An 18,045-nucleotide genomic window follows, 5' to 3' on the forward strand; every position below is an offset into this window, starting at 1 on the left:
CTGCTGGTTGGAGAGGGGGCATGGCTGTGTGGGGCAGGGCTTGGCACTGGTGACATGGGGACACCAGTGACATGGGGCAGCTAGAGATGGGGGGCCCAAAGGGCAGGAAAGAGAGAAGATGTGTTTGGCAGCAACTGTATCATTGCAGGGCTGGTTACTGCCTATGGGAGATAACCACATGGGGCAGAGATAACCCTGATAACCCTGCCTCACTGCAGGGCAGGGGCCCACACAGCCCACTGCCGGTGCTGGGCAGAGGGACAGTAGCTGGGCTGCTTTCTGCTGCGTGATCCCAGCATGTCCTGATGCTGGGGCTGTTCCTCCCCAGGGACAGGACTTGGTTCTGCTCCATGTTGAGCTCCATGAGGCTGCTGTCATCCTTGGGGTTGCTCCCACCTGTCACAGTCCCTCTGGAAGGCTGCATGACCCTCCGGTGCATCAGCCACGCTACACGGTTTTGTATCCTCTGCAAACTTGCTGAGGGAACACTCTTCCCCATCATTCAGATCGTTAATGGAGATGTTAAAAAGAACTGGGCTGGGTGCTGACCCCTGGGATAGATGTCTGGTTCCAATCAGCTTTAGTGCCACTGCCACTGTTTCTGGGTTTGGCCCATCAATCCATTTCACTGCCCATCCAGCCCTTATGTCAGCAGCTTCTCTATGAGGATATTCTAGAGGATGGTGTCAAGGCCCCACTGAAGTCAGGGTAGAAAATAGATGTCAGCAGCCCCCCTGCTTTCCTGCACAAGGTCAATCTCCTGTTGGCTGTGCCCCATGTCTGTGCCAGGCACACATCTCACCATTCCTTTCAGCACACAGGAGTTTGGCAGACCCCTCTTGGAAGCAAAGGGCCTTGTCCTCATTCCCCACCAAAGTTTGGTGGGTGATCTCCAGCACTGAACAATGCTGAGGAGGAGCCTCGTATTGCTTCCAGCGGCTGAGGCAGAAGTCCTGTCCCCTTTCTCCTGTGTCCCCATTGCCATTACCAGCCCTTACCTCTGAGGCGGAAGCAATAAAATCTTATCGGCTCAGGAGCAAAATAACAAGCATTTCCATCTTCACTGCCTTTTCCAGTGTTTACTTCTGGATAACAAGAGTGGCTGGGTGCCTGCCTTTCTGCAACAACTGCAAAGGTCAGTTCTGTGCTGCTGGGAGGCAGACTTGCTCCCAGCAAATAACAAAGTGAATCATGCGTGGGGCAAATAAGGAGTGAGCAGAACCAAAGGCAAAGGTAAGGGCACAGCCATAGGGAAGATCCAGCTCAGCACTATGCACGGGTCAGGGCAAGATCTGCATTTGCAGCCTGGCATCCACAGTCTGGTGTCCAGGAAGGCACTGCGGAATAATGATCCCTCTATCCTGTAAGAAAAGAGATGTTGAGACGGGATGAGATGATGAGATGCGCTCTGCAGGGACATGGACTGTGGATATTCAATTTGCATTTCAACTCCTAGGCCAACAGCTGAGCCCAGGCAGTAGGTTCATAAGGAAAGCCAGCTGGGGCATCACAGAATCATCTGTGCACTCAGACTGGCACAGCTGGCAGGAAACTTCCTTGCTGACCGTGGTCAGACCCAGCACTGGAGGAAGCACCTCGCACCCATCTGCCAGCACCCATGATGGTCTGCCACTCAGGCCCTGCACAGCCAGGTGGGCTCTCCAAGCTCCAGCCAGAGGGGTGGAGGACAAATCTCTTACAGGATTAATGGTGTGAGGAGGTGGATTGGCCTGGCTGTGGTGTGTAGGCTGATCCCTCGAGGGGATCCTCAGGAATCCTCCCGTGATGCCTGTCTGCATGTCTGGGGACAGTTCTATGAGCCAACCCTTGGTTCTTCAGTGTGGTAGAGGTTACCATTCCTACGTCCACAAAAGCACAAGCAGCGCAACGAGCCCCAAGGCCAAGGCGAGGGTGATGAAGGCGACAGCTGCAGCCCACAAGGAGGGTGTGTGCCCCTTCACCCACACTGGAGCCTCTGCAGGGATCATGTTGGTGAGGTTCAGCATGTAGCCCAGTGTCCAGCCCACGCTGGTGCTTCCCACCTGCCCGAGGAGAAGAGATGCTGAGTTAGCCCAGTGCTGCACGTTCCCACCTGCTGGCCAAGTTCCCTGCTGACCTTTATCTGGAAGAAGATGTTGTTCCAGCTGACCTCGTCGAACTTGTAGGCATCAAGGAGGAGTGTGAGGATGTAATTGGCGTTGGCGCAGTATTTAGGTAGTCGCTCAGGATTCTCTTCAGGGTAATTAGAAGACAGCTGGGAGGAGCATGTTAGAGGAAGAAACAAAGTTATTTGTAGGCAATTTCCAGGTTGGTAAGCAGACACTAGTAGGGGTCCACAGGGCTCCATTTTAGGACCAGTTGTCTTTAATGTTATGATTAATGACCTGGATGCAGGGCATGGCACAGCTCCCAGGGCAGCAGACACGGCCCTAGGTGCTCAGGGGGCACAGGGACACTGCTCTCAGCGGTAGGGTTGGGGTGTGAGTGGTGCTTTGTGGGGCCGGGTTGGGCTCGGTGATCCCTGCAGGTCTTGTCTAGCTCTAGTTTCTATAAATTGTGGTGTTTTGGACCAGTCCACATAGGACACCTCCTCTCAGGAAAATCTAATTCCCACGTGAAATAGACATTGGATGGAGGTCCTCTCACTCCACATTCTCCTATCTCAGCCTTATTGTGCAAGGGGCTCCTGCTCTCTGTCCCATGGTGGTGCTACCACATCTCTTGGCCTTATTTGCCCCTTTGGACTCTTCCTCAAAGCGGTGTCAGCCACAACCCTCTCCCAGGGCTCCATCCTCACCTCCGTCGCAGCTCCTGTGATGATTTGACCAACCCCTTTCCCCATGTTGTATGAGCCCCTGAGGGTGGCTGCAGGATTGTCCTGGCTCCTTCCTTGAGCTCTGGGATGGCTACATAGGACACAGCTTAGCAACCTGGCAGAGTCACTGCTCCTCTTCCCCCACCCATTTGCTTTTGAAACTTCCTCATAGCTTCCCATAACAAGAAACATACGTCCTCCCAGGTTCTTGCACAGAAATGCTCAATGGTCTCCCTGACGGTGGCCAGTGACTGTCCCTCAGTCAGGTTGAGAAACTTGAAGTTGTAGTAAAAAGCAGAAAAGGCCTGAAAAGCAAGAGGTAGAAATACCAGTGAGTTACAGTGAGGGATGCTGTTCTCCCTCCAAGCAACAGAGCCTGCTTGCATAAATGGCTTTCACTGGGACTGTCCCAGCCTTGCCCAACCCCAAGCATCAGTATCCCTGTCCCAGAAGAGATGGTGGCTGGGGGTCTCACTAAGCATCTGTTTTATTGGAAGGGTCCCATTTTGAGAGCTGCCTGGAACCCCTGGTGCGCCGTGGGGCACTGGCAGTGTGGGTGCTGCTTGCCCCGCTCTGTTGCGGGGAGGTGACATTGGCACGGGGCTCAGTGGGACACTGCAGCACTGGGGGGACACACAGCTGGGGGGAGGAGGACGGGGTTTGCCTTACAATGAACTGCCCGCTGACAGGGGGCTGGTAGATGCCATTGAAAGAGCAGTCCTGGCTCTGCCCACATGCCGAGAAGTTGAAGAGCTTCTTGACAGCAGCCAAACACCCGCTGGCATTGCTCCTGCCTTCCAGGGTCACGTTTCTGTCATCAAGAGGCAGGTGTGGGTCACTCTGGTTGGTGCAGGGGCTGGTGCGGAAGGAAGACAGCGAGATGGTTTCCTTGTAGTCTTTGGGGTAGCAAGGGTGTTCAACTAGCGTGCTGGAGGGCGACTCCTGAGAACAGCAAAATCCAATGATTTGCAGGCTGCAGCTTCCTCCAGACCTCTTGCTGGGTATGCTGGGTGGCTTCCTCCCAGGACATAGGTGTGCAGGCATCTCCCACCTCTTCAGCAGGGAATGACCTTCACACTTCAATTCTGACCTTGTCTGTCCACAGTTCCACCCAGAGCTTAGCTCTGGTTCTCCCCACATCTTGTCCAGTCCCAAGTGCTACTCCTTTCCACTGAAGCAGTCAAATGCTGCAGCCCCAGCAGGGTCTTCTGGGACGTACAGAACCCTTTCCATCCCAGCTCTTACCTGTCTCCAGTTCTAGCCCCAGCCAGGGACACCAGGAGACCTTCCTGGATGTGCAGCAAGAGCAAATGCTTCTGCTCTCAGGCTGCTCCTCCATGAAGATCTTCTTTCCCTCTGACCTTCCAGAAATGCCCTGAAAAATGTATCTGTTCTCTTTCCTCATGTTCATACAGACATAAAGCAATTGGGGAGCAGCTATCAGAGACCGTACCAATCCCCTCCTTAAAGCATCACTGACAAGGTTGGGTTGCTCAGAGCCTTGTCCCATCAAGTTTAGGATGGAGACTACATAGCATTTCTGGGCCTAATCCAATATTTGTCCACCTTTATTGGGAAGGAAGTTTTCCCTGCACCTGGTCCCATGCTCCTGCTTGTGGAAATGGCACTTTGCTTCTCCAAGAAGAGTCCGATCCTGACATTTCTGCACCCTTCTGTGAGACAGATGCACAAATCCAGACAAACCCTCCCAAGTCTTCCCTTCTGATGCCATGCTCTTCCCCACACCTGCCTACCCAAACCCAGGGAGCCTTTGCCAGTTCTCAGTCTCTCCTGATGCCTCTCTGAATGAGCATTATCTGTTCATATTTTTACTATATTAACAAGAGGGTGCGTGGTTATCACAAGAATAGAATCTAATTCTCCCCCACCCACCCCAGTTCTCCTCTCACCACAATTAACTCTTTTGCCAGGCGCTTCCACATCTCGTTCTGCCCATAGCAGGTGTAGCTGTGAGTGTAGATGTTGTAGTTGTAACCATACAGCGTGAACCTGGAGGTTTCGTTCCAGTTTATAAATGAACCTTTGGGGACAAAGCTGATCTGAGTTGATGCTCCTCCAAGATCCAGTGCCCCAAAACTGTCGTCTGCCTCTGGATGGACCCACATGTGTGCTTTTGGGGAGTACTGTCAAGACAAAGCAGGAGAGGAAGAGGAGTATGGGACTACTGGAATTACTTGCCCTCAGCAAAATTTCACCCCATGTAAGTCAATGGAGGGTTGTTATTAAATTAGGTGGATTAAGGATCTTAGGCTGGCTCTTCATGTACATGAGGTCCCGTTGTCCCACTGGGAGCAAGGGAACAGGGTGTTTGGCTCCAGCTTCCTTCAGTGTGACAAATGGAACCCAAACTGAGGCCTCCCAGCACCACGTGGACGTGGACGTGGACTTTCCCTAGGCAGTGAGGCAAAGCCAGCAGGAGCAAACAGACTGTCCTCATTGGGCTGCATGGCTCCTAAAGGATTCCCATGTTCCCACGTGGTGCAAAGATGTGCCCCCATTTTTCTGCAGGAACACCCCCATTCCTGATTTTTCCCGTCTTTCACTGTAAACAAGTCAGAGGAGCACTGGCTGCTTCCCTCAGATCACTGCTAGTGACCCTTCCTTCTGTGCTGGCAAAGAAACAAGTGCTTCTCCCCTCCCACCTTGGTGAAGGACTCCAGCAGGTAGTTGATGGTGATCCAACCGTAAGCTCCCTCCTCTTCTCCTGTAATGATCTGAGCCCCACAGAAAGCCACAGGATACTCTTGTATGGTTTTAGCAACTTCGGCCAGGACTTGGTCTGCAGCTGAGCTGTTCTGTTCCCTAAGGATTCAAAGGATGGGACCCAGGATGAGACATCACAGTTTCTCTGGGCATCCTCCAGTGCCTCACAGCCCTCATACTGAAGAATTTGTGCCTTATATCTAACTTAAACCGACCTATTTAAAGCCATCACTACACTTTATGACAGAGTCCCTCGCCATCTTTTCTGCATCCTGACCAGCTTCCTCTCGGTGGCAGCCCTTCTCTCCGGAATGTGACTGCACCACTCAGCTTGGTGTCACCCTCAAATGTGCTGAGGGTCACAGGTGACCACTCACATATGACTGGCTGCTGAGCTCGGGAGGTTCTGCCAGGACAGGGCCAGAATGGCTTCAGACCTCTGAGTGGGGCAGAGTGTGTGGGTCTGTGGGCTGTGCTCAGTCTCTGAAGCAAGTAACCCTCAGGGTATGACCCAGCTCCTCCACAGAGAAGGGATCACATTAACAAGGCACTGAAATAATGTTAGAAATGTGTAACCATAAAACCAAGAGCCATGAAATGAAAGCTGACATTTGAAGAGAGTTAATACTAGATGGGGAAAGGCCAGGTCCCACAGCACCCCTTTGCCTCCTGCCTCTGCCCTGCCCTCCCACCATCACATCTTGGCAGACACAGGACCCTTCTGGGCTGTAGGGTCCCAGGCAGCCTCCCTGACCCCAGAGCAGCTCAGCCACCCGGGGGCCAGCTTTGTCTTCTGCCTAGGGTTGGCTCAGGGCAGCAGGAGAGCTGAGAGCACTTGGCAGCCCAGCCCCATACAGGATGCAGTGCCCCGCCAGCCCCACACCCCACAGCAGTACCTCAGTAGTCTCATGCCTGCTGTTGCTCCAAAGTAAACTGAGACATCCCTCTGCTTTGCAGCAGGAACAACTTTCAGGGCTTCTTCCAGGCACTCTCTTAAGGAATCACCAGCTTTCGGGGGATCATTGGCATAGCTTGTTATGCCTGGCCCTGGAAGAGAATCAGGCTGGGACAGGCTAATGAGGAACAGACAAAGGTTGGGAAGACACAGGGCAGTGAGATCTGTCACCTCTTAGCAAGAATGGGCTCTTTATCAGGGTCCCCCCGTCCTGCAGGACCTGGCTCACAGATCTCCCCCTCTGCAGGCTGGTCCACTGTACCTACAGTCCTAGCTGAGCCCTGTGCAGGTGTGTAACACTCGTCCACGTTTCATCACTGCAATTAGACAGGTTTGGGCTCTCTGCACCCACCCATCAAGAGGCAGGCTATTCTTCCTAGTCCCTTTTCTCCCCATTAAGAAGTCCCTTGTGCAGTGTCAGTGCCATACCATGATGGTGAGGCTTTGCCCATGCTTGCATCCTCTTTAGATGCCAGAACAGGAGCACAGAGAGCACAGAGGCAAAGCAGAGCCCAAGAAGTTGAAAGCAGAAGCAGTGGGACCTGCCACCTCCAAACACTAAGTGAACCAAAGCATCAGCCAGAAAGGGCAAGAGCTATCTGAGGGTCCCCACCACAACCCCCTAGATGCACTGTTTCAGGATGAGACCTTCCCCCTCAGGACAACTTGTGCAGTACAAAGTGGAGGATGAAATTCAGAGGAAGGCCAAGACATTTCAACCCCACCAAATGTTTGGTCTTGTGCAGCATGGGCAGGCCAAGGAGAGGGAGGCCAGGTCAACCCACCCACCACACAAGCCCTTGCCCAGGGAATACTGACCCTGGATGTCACAGGAAAAGGTCTGGCTGACCACACCGGTGTTGTTCTGCTTGTCCGAGTCCCACTCGTAGACAAACAGAGAGGTGTGGGATGAGCCTGCATCAAACACCATCCCGTACTGGAAGGAACAACCAAGACATCACGCTGGCGGGAGGAGCAGCCTGGCCACGGCCTTGCCAGGTTCATCAGCCCAGGGCGTGCCTCAAAAGCAGCTCTGTGAGGTAGGGCTGTGTGCACCAGGCAGAGCGCAGCGATAATAGGACACATCCCATCCACACACAGCCTCAGCACAGGCACTTATCACAGCAGCTGAGAGACTTTTAGCTCCTTCTGCTCAGGGCCGTTCAATAATGCCAGCTCACTCAAGCATTTGCTTGGTGGTTTCCTCATGCTTTCTTATTTTCTTTATTGGTTGAATACCTCTCGTGTCTGCTCCAGCCCCACCCCTGGGCCAGCAGCTCCCCATCTCAGCACTCCCTGCTCCCCAGCCTGGCAGAGCCCCACGCAGCCCATGAGCAGCCAGCTGCACCACCAGCCCCCTAAAACCCCCCACCTCCACTCAATGTGGGAACTCAGCCCCCGCTGCACCTGGCAACCAGGTGGGGTGCCAGGCTGCACAGGAGGAGCTGCAGTGTGGTGCTGCTGTGAGAGCAGCCGGGATGGAGCCCGGGGAGCTGCAGGGACAAAGGCCACGTGGAGGTGCGTCGTGCTGCAGCGCAGAGGGAGCGGGCAGAACTCTGCCCTACCTACGTGTGCGTGTGCAGTGGGTTTCAGAGAAGGCTTTTCTCTGCTGCTCAGGTTGTATTAACCAGGAATGGAAGTGAAACACCCACCTGCAACATGGCAGGTCCCAGCAACTCTGTCAGCCCCAACCCCAAAGACAAGCCATTGGTTCTCACCTGCCCAGTGCTGCTCTGGGACCCTTTTTTGGCTCACCTGGACTGTGGGTGGCAGAGTGACATCTTCAACCCTCACCAGGCTGAGGACGAGGGCGATGATGGACAGTGTGACCAGCAGCCCGAGGAGGGCAGTGGTGAAGAGCTTCTTGTTAATGAACATCACAGGAAGGCACCTGCAAACCCAAACAGAGGTACAAGGGGGGTGGGTGGGCACGGCTGGCTGGCAGGAGCTGCAAAGAGAGCATCCTCAAAAGCTCTCCCCAGACTGATGCTATCACAGGCACAAAGGTCCTCAGTGGATAATATAATTTTTTCTGAGAGCAGCAGTATCAGGATAAAAGTGTGGGGGTGTAGATAGAGGGACAGGTCCCCAGCAGCCTGGCACAACCGTGGTAGGGACAAGTGGTCCTCTATTCCCCGCAGCCCCTCCTGCTCAGCTCATGGCTATGGGAAGGGATCAGGTCTGGCAGAAGTACAAAAACACTGTGCCAAACAGAGAGGGACATGGGAAATCACAACAAAACTCACTGAGAGGTATTGCAGAAAGGGGCAGTGATGCCATTGCACAATCTGTGTGTTCAGCTCACCTGTGGCTCTGGAGCTGCTGTGTGTCCTCACCACGGCTCAGGGCTCCTCCGCTGCCCAGCTGGGGCTCTGTTTATGTCCTTTGGAAGTGGACACTGCTTGAAGGTCGTCTCCCCATTATTTTACCTCAAACTTCATCAGAAAATTAGAGAAAACTCTTGATTGATTAACGTGTATTTATGACTCGGCTCCTGCATTTTTCTGACACCTTACCCTTGCCCAGTAGGTTCCTCCTCCTCATTTGAATGGAATCATGCATGAGAGTCCTGCAGCAGCTGGGTCACACCTTGGCTTTGATCATGGTTAACTCTTACTCCTCCACTCTCCTCTCATGCATACACTTCTGTTCTCTCTTCCCTCTCACCAGTCCTAACACTTCCATTTTGAGCTTCAGCAGGGCTAAGAGGTGAGAGAGATGTTTCCAGTCTGCCCTGGATCACACACAGAGCGAAGGCAACTCGACCGGAGGTTTTACTGTGATGGAACAGGAGGGTGGTCCTGATGGGGGTCTCAGCATTGTTCCCTGATCTTTGCTGGGGGGTGCAGGGTAGGACATCAGCATGGCCCAGCTGGGGCAGCCAGCCATTCCCTGTGTATGACCCAGCTGTCACGGGGCTGGTTGCGGTGGAAAGATGTACTTTCTGGCTGCCTTATCTCAGCTGAGTCAAACACAGAGGTGCTGGCAGGGAGGAGCTCTTGTTGCACTGTCTGACCTTCCTGGAGCACTCTGCCCTATGGCTGTGTGCTCCAGCTTAACCCCCTGTGAAATCAGGGGCTCAGCCACCCCTGAACTCTCTGTCTGCAGCACAGACTGCCCAGCCTGTCACCATGGTGTCCCTCACATTGCCACGTGCTGCTGAGGGACACCTGGAGCCCAGACTGTGGCACCACTCCACTCCCATCTCCACCCATCACACAACCTTCGGACCCAAGTTGGTTGCTTCACTGGATGAGAATGGATGAGTGTCCTCTCCCTCCCTGGGTCTGAAGATTTCCTGCTGTCTGTGCAGCAGCCAGGACGGGGCTTTCTGAGAAGCGGGGCCCCATCTCCAGGCAGGATCGGGGACACTGACCAGCTGAGATCCCTCACACATCCACCTTTCCCCTTGGAGGAAATATGGATGAGTCTTGCGAGGAACTGTGGAGGAGTGAAGGCAGGAGAACCAGTTCCCCTGCACTGTCCCTGAGCAAACAGCCTGCCTGGTGCCGGGGGCTGGCAGGGCTGGGGCAGGGCTGCAGTGGGCACACGGCTCTGGGCAGGTACAGGGCAGGGCAGAAGCTTTGCTGGGAGTGGGAACGCTGTCTTTAAACAGCTCAGTTAGAAAATCTTGAGGCAAGTCACAGGGAAGGGCTTAGTGATCTTGTTGACACAACTCTCCTCGCAGATACATCTGGAACAGGAGAGAGTGGGGTGCGGGGGTGAACTGGAGGCCACGTGCAGTAGATCCCTTCCCAAACCTGCATCATGTCCTTAGCATGCAGCTTTGCTTCCTTTCTTAGTGCCTCCTTTCTTAGTAGGCTTGCTTCCACCCTGGATAATCAAATCAGATAATTACCTCTAGGTTGAGCACCAGCCCCATCTCTTCTCAGGAGGCACAAGGCTGGTTCCCCCAACATCTGCCCATGTGCACTTTCTCATGGGTGTCACTGTCCCAGCTGGGCTCTGGGAGGTGATAACAGCCCTGACTCCATGCCAGAGAGTGATGCCACTTGAGGGAGTGGTCTATAAAAGCATGGGCAGGGGCTGCACACTTAGTCGTGGGTGCTGAGTCCTGGTTCTGGTGAGCCCCGGCCCTGTTTGCCGTCAGGGATGTGCTGTGATGGAGCGGAAAGTGGTGTTTGCTCATAACTTCAAAAGTGACCCAACAGCCCCATTCTTCCAACTGTAGACTGACAAATCTGCTTTTAGCAGGAGGCACGGCCAGAGTACATGCACACACCTATTTGATCTGCTCTTGAGGGCCATGTCTTTGTCCCCAGGCTTTCACGTGACTCTGAGACCCAGAAGGAAGTCACGGATCAGCAGGAGGCTCTGTGCAGCCCAGCACCTGCCCACAGCTGCTACGTGTGTGCAGGCAGTGCCAGTGCCTGGTGCCCTTATTCCAGCAGGACTGCTGGAGCTGGAGACATTCAGAGCTGCCCAAGGGATGTGCGCCCCCATACTCCTACAGTTCTTGGAGGGTAAATAGCACGTCAGACCTTTCCTCCCTGTGCTCTTTCCACACATGCCCTGATGGCTCTGACTGCACAGCCCCACGCATAGCCCACAGACCGGCTCACAATCAAAGTCCTGTTCTCTGGGCTTCCCTCCCACTGGCCACTACTTTTTCCACAACCCAAGCCCTGAATTAGCCAAAGCCGAACAAGAGCATCCTAACATCGAGATCTCCTTGCAGAGCTGCTCTGTGCAATCAGCAGGGCCATAGGGAAGAGATAGAAGATGGAACAGTGACGTGGTGGAGGTTTCCCTCTGCAAGGCTGGAGGCTGCAGGAGATCAGGAAGCCCCTGTGCTCTGGGAGGTGCCTGTAAGTACTGCTGTAAGGCTGTGTGCTCCAACTCCTGGCAGCCGAGCTTATTCTCACACAAACTACTGAAGACCATCGCGCAGGCTCCTTGGGACCACTTCTCTGATACAAAATGCAGTTGCAAAATCCAACAAAGATGAGGCTGCAGACTCTCTTATCTCTAAAGGGACTGTCACCCATAAGAAAAGATGCCAGCTTATGTTCACATGGTTTCTTGACAAACTGAGATGAAGCACTGCTTATTTTTTCATTTTCTAGGTGTTCTCTGATCACTTTGTGCCAGTGCTCCCAGCAGTTTGGAGCTGAGCCACCAGGGCTGCAATTTGCTGTCATCTACACAGAGGTAAGACACGTCCTCTGAACAGGAGCTTATTGAACACAAAACAAAGCTTAATTATGGGAATACAGGATGAGCTGGGAAGCCCATCAGCACATCATAGAATTCCCACTCCTGACACCCATGTGTTGTCTCTACCTCCTGCACACACAGTAAACCAGTGAGCTCCTTTCTGATCTTGGTGTCTCACTCTCTGTAGCCCTCTGAAAGAGTGTCCACATCCCTGGTTTCCTTCCATGCGTGTCTTGCCCACAGTCCCCCACCACTTTGCAGCAAAGAGGCCGGCACAGTGAGTGGGATGAAAGGGGTGTGGGTGCTGTGGAGGTGGGGAGCACCAAGGAGTGACATTGCCCTCTATGCTGGTGATAAGCATCCAAGGACCGGATGGGTCTGCCCTACAGACAGCATCTGGGATGCGCAGCGAGTCTGGCAGGGGCAGTGAGAGGGGGAAGCACACCAGTGAAGGGCTTCTTTTTGAGCAACAGATGGTTCTTACTTAAGCTGTATTTCCCTTGCACGTGTGGAAATGAATGGCTGAAAGAAAGAAATCATCCAGGCTTGCTGCCAGGGTTACTAATCCTCTGCACTGAACATTGCAAAAAGCTGGTGAGTTTCAAGCACAGAGAGCAGCTGATGGAGATGAGTCAGTAAAGGCTCTGCCCCACTCACAAACCTCAGTCTCTAGGGTTTGAAGAGATGAGGCAGCCTAGCCACGAGCCCCGGGTGGCAGTGCACACCGCAATGTGCAGCATGGCTTGGCACCACAGCTGCAGCGCAGCTGGGAGGCAGATGTCAGAAGTGTGCTTAGTGGAGATGAAGTGGAGATATTTGAGATGATTGTGTCCAGCCTCAAAGCCCAACTAAAATTTGGCCTTTTCTTACCTTTCCCTCAGCAAACCCAGCAGTCAGTGGCTGCTCTCAGTTAGGGCTCGCAAGACTTGGGTTTACTTGAGGGCAGCTCCAGACATCTACGCATGACAGAATGGCTCTGGAAAACACAGCCCATATCCAGGGGCTGGGGCTCCCACCATGGCAGTAGCACCAATGGTGCCATCTGGTCCAGGTTCTCTACATCTCCCACATCATTTTCCTCAGACAGCCCATGTGTGCTTGCTCACATGGCACATCTGCTCCCACCAACTTGGGGCAAAGCAGGATGCTGTCCAAACCACAGCCCAAGCATCCTTCCAGAGGCACATCTCCCAGCTCCTGACTCCCAGCACACTGCCATGTGAAAGCCACAGCCATGTTGAGAAGGCTCCCAGGTGTTCCCATATCAAAATGCAGTTGGATGCTGCTGGGACCAAGTCATCACAGCTGTCTGCTTTGGGATCCCTCATGTCCCTGTGGTATCTCAGGTCATACTGGACACTTGTTCCTCCCATATATGAAGCCTGGTCAGGGTGTCCTGGCCTGGGCTATGCTCTGAAGGAATGATACAGACAGGGCAAAACCAGACTGATCTCCCTCCAGCATGGTCACCACCACACAAAGCTGTCTGTCCAAGAGCTGCTCCTGTTGCAGAGGGAGTGCTGGGACACAGAGAGGGGTGACAACCAGCTCTGGGGCCGTCCCTGCCACAGGCTCAACCCCAGCACGGGGGGATGCTCCCAGGAGCATTCACAGCTCATATCACCCCAACCGCATTGGTTCAGTGAGAAGTTTTGCTGCAGGACTTGTGTCCCTGAGCATGAAGCGATTCCCAGGAAGCAGCCTGGCTGCTCCAGGTGCCAGAACACCACAACCTCCCCACTGTGTATGGAGTCCTCACGCCCTCCCTGAGGGCAGCACCCACATTTCCATGCCACCCCTGTGTCCCCAAACGCACCTGAGAGCTTGCCTGGCCTTGGAGAACAGAGCTGGGGGTGCACGAAATGCAGGATGAGCCGCATGAAGGTGGATGTGGCATCATCCCGTGTCACACCCCACAGCCTGGTGACACAGTCAGGTTGGGTCTGATGGGGCTGGGCAAGCCCCACCACTGCTCAGTGCCAGGAGCTGCCCCGTGTCACAGCGAGGCTGTGGGATACCATCATCTCTCTGATCTTCTCGTGGTGTGCCCCTTTCCTGTGTTAATTAGCTGGGTGGGTGGGGAGCACCGGCAGCCCAAAGGCATCCATCCATCCCCAAAGGACTCAGTGAGCGTCCTCTCCTGACTCAGAGATTCCTCCTGCTTCCCACTCCTCTCCATCCCCATGTCCCACCATGTCCTTCCTCCTCTGTGTCCTTCACACACTTCAGCAGACCCTGGCAGTGCCACCACTCACGCCAGCCCTGTCCCACCCTCACCATACCACCCCCAGTCCTCACCCCAGCCCCATGTGAAGAAGTCAGTGAGGTGACACAGTGCCTGTGGACCATGACTTGTGGCTTTGTGGGTGCATCCCCAAGAGTGGGGATGAACTTGTCGTGCAAGCAGGGAGAGGACAAGAAACAGCTCCTGCTTCCTCCCAGGTGCTGTGACCTTGGGGCACCATAACGTGACGCAAGTGAGCAACAGCTGGCTCCAAGTGGACTGACTCAAGGTAAGCTTGGGAACAGCATGGCCTCACCTGGTTGGCACCAAGCCCTGGAAAACCACTTCAAAGGAGATGCAGAAGCAGAGGAGCCAGCTCCCCACATCCGAGTGCCGGCGCCACCTAAAGGTTCAAAAGGACCAAGCTAAATGGGCGCTCCTGTCCTCTACTTGCAGTGATCCAAGGCTAGCACAAGCCACTTAGAGTCACTGGGGACACCCAGTCCAGAAGCAGGTCACACCACACGGCCCAGCCTGAAGTGCTAGCTGAGGGATCCTGCTCGACTGACACCCGTTCTGCCACTGCCTCTCTGTGACAGCACGGATGAGCAAGCACCAGCATGCAGGGACAACCTTCATCACCAGTGGAAATTCCCTCTTTGTGCACAAGGGAGAAAAGCAGCTCACTAGGGAGAAAAGCAGCAGCCATCTGTCTCATTGCCATCAGAGCATCTCCCAGGGCTGGGAGAGGTCTGCCCTGTACTCACAGGGCACTGCCAATGTCCCGACAGGCAGTAGTTGCCTTTGACCATGCCCCAAATGCCAACCCCTGCCTGGAACCACTCAGTCTCACCTGGCTGCTGGGGAAGAAAAGGTTTAAGCCACCACGGTGCTCCTCTCTATCTGCCCACTGATGCCTTGCTAGCGATGGCCAGACCTGTTGGACAGCCTGAACTGAGCTTGGTGAGAGCCAGAAGGGCAAGGGCTCAGCAGCAGCCTGGGGGCCTCTCCTTTGGCTACAGGCAAAGGAGAGAAGGGGAGCCCAGGGTCCAGAAGATGTGGCTGGGATGGAGAAGCAGCACATCCCCTCTCCCACTAGTCAGCCCATGAGCACTTTGCTGGCACCTCAGGTATGCATCTCCTTGGTGGGATTCACTTCCCACCCTCCCAGATAGGAAATGGCACTGGCACTGCTGCCCAGAGAAACTGTGGGTGCCCTATTCTTGGAAGTGCCCAGGCAGTGAATGGGGCCCTGGGCAGCCTGAGCTGGTGGGGGACAACAAACCCACGGCAGGAGTGGGGCTGGGGGGCTGTAAGGTCACTTCTACCCAAGCCATTCTGTGATTCCCCAGCATCCCAGCTCCCTCTGCTCAGTCTGGCCACACAGCTCGGTCACCACAAGCACACTCACCAGCAGCACAGCAGAGTGAGAGAAATATGCCAGGAGCAGTCAAAACCAACACTAATCACTCCCTTGTACACATTCAGTCAGTTCCTTTTTCTACCTGGCTCTGCAACACCGCACTTAGCTCAGCAGCAACCCCTTCTCTCACTGCATGGGTACTGGTGACCGCAGGCAGGCACAGCTCCCCCGTGCCCTTTAACTGCTCATTACACTGCAGATGCAGACACCTGTCTGTGGCCCAGCCACGTGTTTGGTTGGTGCCGTCCGTCCTCATCGCTGCATGTGGATGCCGCCACGTCTGCACGTCCTCAGCAGCCCCAGGCAGCCCAGGAGGGTTTGTACCACCAACATGGCCCAGGACCTGAATCCTCATCACACATATGGGGACGTTGGCAGCAGTAACGCCACAAGGTGGCTCTCACATCTGGCTTGGTGTCACATTAACTCAGAAGACACAAAGAACATCATCAGTCATCGTGAATGAGAGCACTGTGGGAGCAGCAAATGGCTTTTCACACCTCCAGTATACTTACTAGCCTTTGTCTAAACTTGACATATATTCAATACATATTACCAACCTACTATCTGAGTTATCTGTTATCTCCAGCGATTGCAGCTAAAAAGCAAAAGAATCAATGGGAGCTTCAGCGTTTCACTGAAATACTAGATTATTAAGATTAATTACTTAGATTTATGCTCTTGGCCAACACATGTTTACCTGGGCCACGTTTCCTAGCCTATGTGCCCACATCTGCTCACAAGGACAGCACACAGGTCCTCATATCCCAGCTTCCAGGCACGAGCAGCCCTTGGGAAGGGTGATTTATCACTGCCCTTTCCTCCAAGTTCTCCTCTGTGCAAATTCTCTCCTTGAAGCCTGCAGTTTCTGCCATTAATCAACATGGTAATGTCCTGTGTGCTCCTTATGCAGGCCTCAGAGGCAATCTGTAACAAAGCTGTTGTTCCCTGAATGAAGCACCAGGCACTTTGCTGTAGAGAGCTTTTTCAAAAGGGAAGGTGATAAGGAATATCCCATGAGATCTGTTCTGAACTCACACCACGAGTTTATATAACCAGCACACCAAAGAAGAAATTGGGACATTGGTCCTTTCCTTCCTGCATGCTTCCAAAACGCTAAAAGCAAACACAAGTTATGCAAGAGGCCAGACAATTACAGGTTTTCTAGAACTCAGGTACAAAGCTGGAAAAGTCTCCTTCATGAAACTTCAGAAGCAACTGAATTCCTCAGATCACATCACAGCAAATCTCAGCTTCTTTTAATGCATGCTCTGCCCGCTACACCCCTTGTTGTCCCCCAGGTTCACGAGCCCTGCACTGTAGCACTTCTCAACAGCTTATCTCCATGAAACAGATCCTGAGAGTGCAGAGAGCCCAGGGTGGTGCCAGCAGCTGCGTACATGGGGCAGGCAGGATGGGTGAAGGAGCAGCTGAAGCTGGAGGTCCCCACTACCAGGAGACGAGTTTTTTGCTGCTCTCATTACAAAAAAGAGAAGAGTTGTCAGGGCCTCGACATCAAAGCAAAACTTGATGTCTCACAGACAGGTCAAGGGGCAGACCCAGGTTCTTAACATGCTTGTGGTGGCTGTGACACTGTGACACAGAGTTCCCTCAGGAACTGGCATCTAACACACTGATCCACACACTTCCTTGAAGGGCTGAGCTACCCCTGCCAGCACCCCAATGCCTACCTGTAGGGAACAGATCCACAATAGAAAATAAAAATACACATTTCTGTCCAAAAATATGCACAGCAGCTCTCTCTGGCTCAGAGCTCAGCCCCATAAAACGCTGCCAGCACACTGAAGGCATGCAGCACTGATCAGGAGCAAGATAGAGATAAATAAGCAATTCTACTGAAGATAATGGATCATTATGACCACGGTCTCAGGCAGTGCATGAGATGGTGGCTGCAGAGCTCTTGGCCCTACAGAAGCAATTAATTTCACCTCCATGTGCTCTTCAGGCAGCAGTTTTAAGTACAGATACTTTCTGGGGAAGAAAGGAATAGAGGAATAAACCAAATTATTCCACGCACTTTTATTTTAAAATAATACACCTGGCATACCATAAAGTGCCTGCACTTGGGATATTTTAAGACTCACACCACGGACTGAATGAGCCTGAAATGCAAAAGCAGTTTCTGAAGAAACAAAATGCTCCGCAGCAGAACGGCGTGCTCCTCCCAAATCCTGCGCCCAGCCTCACTGCACAGCGCCGGGCCGGGGACGGCCCCAAAGGCTCAGTTCACACGGCAGGCCCTAATCATGAGGAGCTGCAGAAGGATGAAGACGGGCGACATGATGAGTCCGTACCACAGCTCCCGCGTGCGCTCCACCAGCTTCTGGCACAGCAGCATCTCGAAGACGAACTTGAGGCTGAGGATGGTGAGGATCCAGAAGAGCCGCAGCACTGCCAGCCGCTTCTCGCCGTCCTGGAAGAGCCGCACCGACACGATGGCGGTGAAGTAGGTGCTGAGGCCGTCTGCGACGAAGAAGGGGACGAAAACGACCCACCAGGAGAGCGGCGAGGCCTCGCTGTCCACCTTCAGCACCAGGAGCACGGAGAACACCAGCAGGGCGAGGCCGTGCAAGAAGATCTCGAAAGTGGCGAAGCCCAGCCACTGCACCAGCTCCCGCAGGGAGAACAGCATCGTCCCTTCGTCCCTCCGTCCCTCCGTCCCTCCGCTCCCGCCGCTCACGGGGCCCCGGGCCACCGGGCCAGGC

General features: G+C 53.9%; 2 protein-coding genes across 2 annotated transcripts; both read right to left on the minus strand.

Moving 5' to 3' along the window:
* Positions 1 to 1,090: 1,090 nt before the first annotated feature.
* On the minus strand, positions 1,091 to 9,022 carry LOC122184230 (ectonucleoside triphosphate diphosphohydrolase 8-like). Its single transcript, XM_042879044.1, has 11 exons — positions 8,800 to 9,022; positions 8,250 to 8,385; positions 7,314 to 7,431; positions 6,436 to 6,586; positions 5,479 to 5,638; positions 4,726 to 4,959; positions 3,485 to 3,757; positions 3,010 to 3,120; positions 2,117 to 2,254; positions 1,855 to 2,042; positions 1,091 to 1,361 (listed from the first exon to the last, which is right to left on the minus strand). Exons 2-10 carry the CDS (start codon positions 8,370 to 8,372, stop codon positions 1,860 to 1,862), a joined length of 1,491 nt encoding a protein of 496 aa, XP_042734978.1. The 5' UTR covers positions 8,373 to 8,385; positions 8,800 to 9,022; the 3' UTR covers positions 1,091 to 1,361; positions 1,855 to 1,859.
* Positions 9,023 to 17,344: 8,322 nt separating this feature from the next.
* On the minus strand, positions 17,345 to 18,036 carry TMEM203 (transmembrane protein 203). The gene has a single exon (XM_042879232.1). It carries the CDS (start codon positions 17,970 to 17,972, stop codon positions 17,562 to 17,564), a length of 411 nt encoding a protein of 136 aa, XP_042735166.1. The 5' UTR covers positions 17,973 to 18,036; the 3' UTR covers positions 17,345 to 17,561.
* Between the last annotated feature and the right edge of the window lie 9 nt (positions 18,037 to 18,045).

Source organism: Lagopus leucura, unplaced genomic scaffold (genome assembly GCF_019238085.1).
Source record: "Lagopus leucura isolate 7727_CA_CO unplaced genomic scaffold, USGS_WTPT01 Super-Scaffold_100022, whole genome shotgun sequence".
Classification (NCBI taxonomy): domain Eukaryota; kingdom Metazoa; phylum Chordata; class Aves; order Galliformes; family Phasianidae; genus Lagopus; species Lagopus leucura.

Excerpts from the sequence above, each read along its gene's own strand:
- LOC122184230 (XM_042879044.1), bottom strand. The coding sequence starts at position 8,372 with ATGTTCATTAACAAGAAGCTCTTCACCACTGCCCTCCTCGGGCTGCTG. Across the intron at positions 6,587-7,313 it reads CTTTTCCTGTGACATCCAGG|GGCCAGGCATAACAAGCTAT; the intron begins GTCAGTATTCCC and ends ATTCTCTTCCAG. Across the intron at positions 3,758-4,725 it reads TGGCAAAAGAGTTAATTGTG|GAGTCGCCCTCCAGCACGCT; the intron begins GTGAGAGGAGAA and ends TGCTGTTCTCAG.
- TMEM203 (XM_042879232.1), bottom strand. The coding sequence starts at position 17,972 with ATGCTGTTCTCCCTGCGGGAGCTGGTGCAGTGGCTGGGCTTCGCCACT.